The following is a 7,725-nucleotide window of genomic DNA, read 5'->3' on the forward strand; positions in this document are numbered from 1 at the left end:
GAAAGGGAGACTGTTCGAATCATTAGTGCTGTTCCCCAAATATTCCTGACTCTCTTCCTTCAAGACACTTGGCAGGATTACAGAGCTCTAAAGTCAGGCAAGGCCACGTGACTGGCTCTGGCCAAGGATGTGTGAGCAGGAGTGCAGTGTGTCATTTCCAGGTGGATGCTCTGAGAGCCAGTGAATGATCTGCTGCCTCCCCTCCACCCAGCCGAGACAGCAACAAGACATATGCATCAAGATGAAGCCTTCTTCAGCCCAAGCCCATGGTGAATGAAACTCCCCTGCAGACTCACAGTGGGGACATGGCATGAGAAGAAACAAACTTGCTGGGGTAAGCCACTGAGATGGTAGGGTTGTTTGTTGAGGCAACAGAGCCCAGGCTTTCCTGATCCTAGGAGTGAGGGACGGGGCCAGAGAGCAGGAGCTAGGCTGTGAAAGGTCCCCCTCCCACACAAAGGCATCTGAACCCTCTCCTGGTTGTGAGGGGAAGCCAGTGAAGGCTTCCAAGCAAGGGCGTTAACATGAAAAGATCTGTTATTTTTTAGATGAAATTTGCTATTTCTCAACATAAGGAGAAAATCAGCCTACTAAACCACATAAGGCAGAGAGGAACACACAGAACCCTTAGGCAAAAGATATATATTTATATAATGTCCTAAGTTTTGAAATTTCTAAATACAGGAGCTCTGAAAGGAGGCTTTGAAAGGAGCTACAGAGAACTGGGCAAGACAGTTTCTTCCATCGCACTATCTAAACACCGTTTCCTCTGCAGACAATCAATACTTTACAAGAAAGTCTCCCATAGCAGAGAAGATATAAAAAGGGAATGTAACAAACACCTGAAGTCAATTTCCAGCTGCCTGTGTGACCTGAGCAGGATACTTACAGTCTCTGGGCCTAGTTCCTCATATATTAAATCTGGATAATAATATATGTAGCTCAAGATAGTTGTGGGGGAGAAACAGCATATATAAATTGCTCTGGTGAAGGCCTGGCTGATAGTAGGTGTTTATTATATGACATCCATTTTTATTAGTTATCATTAAAATTATAAAAACCAAAACAAAACAAAACAGCATCTCCCTGATTACAAAAGAAAATGATTCAGGGCAACAATATAGAGGAAAATGTTCCTTCCTGGAGAAAAGTAACTGGATCTTGTCATCACTGTATTCCCCACCCCCACCGCACTGCCTGGCTCACAGTAGCCACAGTTTTCCCTGCTGCATGAAGGAATGAGGGGCAAGTAAAGGAAGTAAAGGAAAGCGGTCAAGATGTCCCTAACACCAGCTGCTGCTGGGCTGCTGAATCTCAACTCTCAAAGCCACAAATACCTTAAAGCTCCGGGCTATGCAAGCTCAGAAGCTGAAAAGCCAGAATTAGGACCTAGGGACATAAACTGCTGCAGGTCCAACATCAAACCAAGGTCCTGGAGAAAACCCTGGAAGGAGCTGAGTTCTGACCCTTTCCTCCCTCACCCTCCTCACAGGTTAAATCCACCTGTTCCTGACAAGTCACACATCCTGGCTTTCCATGGACGCTCCGGGAAGCTCCGACCAAGGGCAGGGAAGGGGGCTGTTGGTGACCACCCCCTAGCCCTGGAGGCGATGACTCGACACTAACCCAGGCCTATGAGGTGGGTCTCACCAGCCCCACTTGCAGATGAAGAAACTCAGGGAAGTTCTCTGATTCGCTCCCTTCACACCGCGGCAGTGTTGGCCAGGAGAGAACCCACGATTCCAGACTTAGGTATTCTTTCCACCGTACACTTTCGTCCCTAAGGGGCGCGGGGTTGGGGGAGGAGAAAATAACAACCACTAAAAAGGAACCACTTACATGGGTCTAGCGCTTCCTAGAGGCTACGCAGGATATGGGCCCACCACCCGGCCGGGAGCGGAGAAATTGGAAATCTTTATTCTACTCACTCGCTGCGTGACTTTTGGCAAGTGTCTGCTGCTCTCGGACTTGTTTTCCCGGAAGCAAATCGGGGCGGGAGGAGTGGCGTGTGCGTGTGTGTGTTTGTGTGTACATGTGATGTGCGGTGTGTCTATGCATGTTGTGCGGGGGCGGGGAGTAGACTATCATTAGGGTTCCCCGAGTTTCGGATTCCCTAAACGCTCGTTCACAACTAGACGCGAGTTGCCCCCTAAATCCACCTCCTGTAAGAAACCTTTCCGAGGCAAAGATGCGAACGCCCGCACCCTTTCTCCCACGGTCGGGAGGGTGAGGTGGGGGTGCCGAGGGGACTTAGCCGAACACCCAGTTTCAATCAATGCAAATCACTGAGCTTCCAGACAGAGCCAGACAGTCGCTATTGAACTTGACCAGGAGACAAACTTCAGGGCATTCTCAACGTGGGGGGCCGACTCTCACGAACTGCCCCCAAAAACCACTTTCACTCGCCCCCACAGGAGACTTAACAGAGCCACCTTAAGGGCGGTGCTCCCGCCCCCCGGAAGTGCGGGGGGGAGGCCAGGGGCCCGGGCGTTCAACCGGCCCGGCCCGCCCCGCGCGGCGGCGAAGTGCCCGCGGGTGATATCGAGCCCCCAAGTGGGGAAATACCACCCGCCCCGCGCCCTCAGCCCCAGACACCTGGCTCGGTTCCCCCGGCCCCCTGGGTCCTAGCATCCCTGGCATTCCGGTCCGAGCCCTAAACTTCAGCCCACTTCCCTCAGAGGCTGGGAGCGCCCGAGTCCGCCCGGCTCGCGGCAACCACCGTCACTAGACAGTCAAACCCCAAGACGTCAGCCCACAATGCACCGGGCGGGCCGGGAAAGACGCGCCGGGGAGGGAGGGGGAAGAGAGGGGCGCGAGTCGCGCGGAGGGGGGGTGGGGGGGAGAAGGAGGAGAAAGAAGGGCCCAACTGTAGGAGGGCAGCGGAGCATTACCTCATCCCGTGAGCCTCCGCGGGCCCAGAGAAGAATCTTCTAGGGTGGGGTCTCCATGGCGACGGGTGGGCCCGCCCCCCTGAGAGCTACGCGAGCCAATGGGAAGGCCTTGGGGTGACATCATGGGCTATTTTTAGGGGTTGACTGGTAGCAGATAAGTGTTGCGCTCCGGCTGGATAAGGGTTCAGAGTTGCACTGAGTGTGGCTGAAGCTACGAGGCGGGAGTGGAGGTGCGCGGACGCAGGCAGGCAGACAGGCACAGTCAGTCGGGAAGGACTGTAAATCCTATTCTCCAATTTCTCTCCAACTGCCCGGAGCTAGCGTTTGTGGCTCCCGGCCTGGTGTTTTGGGGAGCGCCGGGAGAGCCCCTTCTCCAGCCGCCCCCAGGCGGAGAGCCCCGCTGCGCGGGCGCTGCTGACAGCGCGGAGAGCGGCTACTGTCCGCCCGGGGAAGTCCGGAGAGCGGCTGCAGCGGCAAGAACTTTCCCGGCCAGGAAGACAGAAGACAAGTGGACGCCGGGTCCCGGAACGAACTTTTGCAAACCTTGCCTCCGCCCGAAGCTGCCGCGGCGGCGGTGAAGAAAAAGAGGCGGCGGAGAGAGGAGGACGTGCGCTCCGCTTCGCTCGCACCGGTTGCTGAACTTGGGCGAGCGCGAGCCGCGACTGCTGGGCGCCCCCTCCCCCTCACAGCGGAGGAGGGGACAGTCTTCCGAGTCTGGGCGGCGGACACCCGCCGCCGGCCGGCCACCGCGAGGTCCGCTCTCCCTCCTATCACCGAGAAGCGAGTTCGTCTGCGGGCTCTGAGGAACCGCTGCGCTCGAGAGAGCTCCGTGAGTGACCGCGACTTTTCAAAGCCGGGCGGCGCGCGCGAGCGGACAAGTAAGAGCGCGGGCGGCGCCTTAACCCTGCGATCCCCCGGACCGAGCTGGTGAGGAGGACGCCGGGGGCGGGGGCTGCCAGCCGGCGGGGGCGCGCGCTCTTCCAGAAACTTTCCTTGCTTACCGCCCGGGGAGGCGCGGGTGTCCCCCGCTTGCCAGCGCGCTGTTGCGGCCCCGAAACTTCTGCGCGCAGCTTAAACTAAGCCCACGCGAAGTGACGGACTGTTCTATGACTGCAAAGATGGAAACGACCTTCTACGACGATGCCCTCAACGCCTCGTTCCTCCAGTCTGAGAGCGGCGCCTACGGCTACAGTAACCCCAAGATTCTGAAGCAGAGCATGACCCTGAATCTGGCCGACCCGGTGGGCAGCCTGAAGCCGCACCTCCGGGCCAAGAACTCCGACCTCCTCACCTCTCCCGACGTGGGGCTGCTCAAGCTGGCGTCACCCGAGCTGGAGCGCCTAATCATACAGTCCAGCAACGGGCATATCACCACCACGCCGACCCCCACCCAGTTCCTGTGCCCCAAGAACGTGACGGACGAGCAGGAGGGATTCGCCGAGGGCTTCGTGCGCGCCCTGGCCGAACTGCACAGCCAGAACACGCTGCCCAGCGTCACGTCGGCGGCGCAGCCGGTCAGCGGGGCGGGCCTGGTGGCCCCGGCGGTGGCCTCGGTGGCGGGCGGCAGCGGCAGCGGTGGCTTCAGCGCCAGCCTGCACAGCGAGCCGCCGGTCTACGCCAACCTCAGCAACTTCAACCCCGGCTCGCTGAGCAGCGGCGGCGGGGCGCCCTCCTATGGCGCGGCTGGCCTGGCCTTTCCCGCGCAGCCCCAGCAGCAGCAGCAGCAACCGCCGCAGCCGCCGCACCACCTGCCCCAGCAGATCCCCGTGCAGCACCCGCGGCTGCAGGCCCTGAAGGAGGAGCCGCAGACGGTGCCCGAGATGCCCGGGGAAACGCCGCCCCTGTCCCCCATCGACATGGAGTCCCAGGAGCGGATCAAGGCGGAGAGGAAGCGCATGAGGAACCGCATCGCTGCCTCCAAGTGCCGGAAAAGGAAGCTGGAGAGGATCGCGCGGCTGGAGGAAAAAGTGAAAACCTTGAAAGCGCAGAACTCGGAGCTGGCGTCCACGGCCAATATGCTCAGGGAACAGGTGGCCCAGCTTAAACAGAAAGTCATGAACCACGTTAACAGCGGGTGCCAACTCATGCTAACGCAGCAGTTGCAAACGTTTTGAGGCGAGACTGTCGGGGGCTGAGGGGCAACGGAGAAAAAATATAAATAACACAGAGAGACAGATTTGAGAACTTGACAAGTTGCGAGAGGGAAACAGAGAAAAAAAAAAGTGTCCGAGGACTAAAGCCAAGAGTATCCAAGTTGGACTGGGTTGCGTCCTGACGGCGCCCCCAGTGTGCACGAGTAGGAAGGACTTGGCGCGCCCTCCCTTGGCGAGGAGCCAGGGAACGGCCGCTCGCGGGCTGCCCCGCTTTGCGGACGGGCTGTCCCCGCGCAAACAGAACGTTAGACTTTTCTTTAACATTGACCAAGAACTGCATGGACCTAACATTCGATCTCATTCAGTATTAAAGGGGTGGGGTGGGGGAGGGGGTTGCAAACTGCAATAGAGACTGTAGATCGCTTCTGTAGTACTCCTTAAGAACACAAAGGGGGTGGGGGAGGGGAGGCGGGAGGGAGGTTTGTGAGAGCGAGGCCCAGCCTGCAGATGAGCTCTTTCTGGCCTGCCTTCCATAACTGTGTATGTACATATATATATTTTTTAATTTGATGAAAGCTGATTACTGTCAATAAACAGCTTCATGCCTTTGTAAGTTATTTCATGTTTGTTTGTTTGGGTGTCCTGCCCAGCCTTGTTTGTAAATAAGAGATTTGGAGCACTCTGAGTTTACCATTTGTAATAAAGTATATAATTTTTTTATGTTTTGTTTCTGAAAATTCCGGAAAGGATATTTAAGAAAATACAATAAAATATTGAAAAAGTTACCCCTCCCCCAACCTCTTTTCTGCATTATCTATAGATTACTTGTGTAGGTGGAGTTGAAAGAGTTGAGTGTCAATTAAAATCACTGTGGGTGCTTCTTACTAGCAGGCCCTGAAAACTGTTGTCTGCTGGACTTGAGAAAGAACTGCAGCTGATGCTGTCATCAAGTTATACTTTTCCCTCCCCAACAATCTACATAGAGTTGCTTACAAAGGATAGTGTAGCATTTCAGGAAGAAGAGAGAAGGGAGGTTGTGGTGGAGAGGGACAGCCCACTGGGAAATCTAACATTTTAGTTTGGATTATATCAAGTGGCATGTGCTGTGACCATTTATAATGTTAGTAGAAATTTAAACAATAGATGCTTATTCTCAAAGCAGGAACGGTGGCAGATTTTTTACAAAAGCTGTATCCTTCCAATTTGGAATCTTTAACAATTCCTAGATAAAAGAGATGGTCTTTGCTTATGAATATTTATAACAGCATTCTTGTCACAATAAACGTATTCAAATACCAATAACAGATCTTGATTTCCTTTCCCTTTTCTACTTTTTTCCTTCCCAAGCTCTATTCTGAAGCTTTTCTTTTCAGTTGCTGGGTTAACATTACTGCCATCTGAAGTTATTTGGTAATTAAGAAGCAAAGAATTTAGGAAAAGTCAACACAGAAGTTGCAGTCTGGATGAAATGTTCTCCCTGCTTCATTCATTCTCTTTCTCTCTCTCTCCCCCCCTACTTCTCTTTCCACTCACCCCTCCCTGAAATAAACACCTGTGCCTAGACAAATTACCAGTATAGCAGTTTACTGTTTCAAATTCTTCTATAGTCTCTTCATTCGTCTCTAAAATAACCTTGCTTAAATTATTATAGACTCTCAAAAGATGGTAATCTAGATACTATAAAAAGATCCACAAGAGAAAAAACATGAACATAAATGCAGTGATTGCTTATGTATTAATAAACCTTCACTCTGGGGAAATAGCAAACTTAAATTCTGTCTGCAGATAAAACTTAGGAGATCAATAAGGCAGAACTCAACAAGGGAACAATTTTTGCTTGGTTGCTTTTAATCCCAAGAGCCAGTGTGATTATCAAGCAGCAAAAGCAATTTGATATCCAGGAATATTTCACAAACCACTAATTGAGGCAGGCCGTTTGCTCATTAGCAGTGCTCTAGTACACAACAGGTCTGAGAATGCTAATATCCTGCCTGTGGCTGTAAATCCAAAGACACAAAAGAGTTTTTCTTTGGAGGTTATCTAGGAGTGGAAGGTATTGGACTGAGTTGTTACCTATCAGATACTCCATTGTAATAATACTTCTTTAACAAAGGATTACTGGGAGCAGAGACGAGTTTGCCAAACAGTGAATTTGCCTATGTCAGCAACCCGGAAGGTGAGTTTATTTTGACCATATGTAGGAATAGTGATCAGAGGGACAATAAAGCACTCTGGGGTGGGGCTCTGTGGAAGCTAAACAAGAGCCAACTAGAAAAAATAAGCAGGCTGGGGAATTAATTACCTGCAAAGGTAGACTAAGCCCAGACAACAGAGCAGCACAAAAAAGCCACACCACTCCCCAGTTTGCTTTAGACTCTGATGTTTAAAAGAAAAAAAAAGCCTGAAACTCATACCTATCACTCCGTTTGTTTCAATTATGGCTTTGAATGTATATCCCTGAAACTCGAACAAAAGAGACAGAAAAAAATAATTGTGGTAGAGGAAATTCACCAGTGATCTCCTATAAACTTTGGAGACAGAAAATCAGATACTTGCAGACACTCAAAAGTCAATGTTAAAAAAAGTCAATGTTATTTTGACACTCAATGAATTATTGTTTGGGTAACACTAACAGTTGGAGAAGATGAAACCAGTGGTACATGAAACCATGAATCCTCTTTTACTTTGTTTTACATATGTATATTTCAGAAATTCTTAACTCTTTGTGTCCACTGGGGCAG

At 52.0% G+C, this 7,725-nt stretch overlaps 1 protein-coding gene and 1 long non-coding RNA gene across 2 annotated transcripts; both read left to right on the plus strand.

Moving 5' to 3' along the window:
* Positions 1–220: 220 nt before the first annotated feature.
* Positions 221–1,835, plus strand: LOC123334108. Its single transcript, XR_006551883.1, has 2 exons — positions 221–334; positions 1,493–1,835. It is a non-coding gene; the product is annotated as an uncharacterized LOC123334108 (long non-coding RNA).
* Positions 1,836–3,054: 1,219 nt separating this feature from the next.
* JUN (Jun proto-oncogene, AP-1 transcription factor subunit) lies at positions 3,055–5,769 on the plus strand. Its single transcript, XM_006048272.4, has one exon. The coding sequence runs from the start codon at positions 3,998–4,000 to the stop codon at positions 5,003–5,005; it is 1,008 nt and encodes a 335-aa protein (XP_006048334.1). The 5' UTR covers positions 3,055–3,997; the 3' UTR covers positions 5,006–5,769.
* The last annotated feature ends 1,956 nt before the right edge of the window (positions 5,770–7,725 follow it).

This window comes from Bubalus bubalis, chromosome 6 (genome assembly GCF_019923935.1).
Source record: "Bubalus bubalis isolate 160015118507 breed Murrah chromosome 6, NDDB_SH_1, whole genome shotgun sequence".
NCBI classification, from domain to species: Eukaryota; Metazoa; Chordata; class Mammalia; order Artiodactyla; family Bovidae; genus Bubalus; species Bubalus bubalis.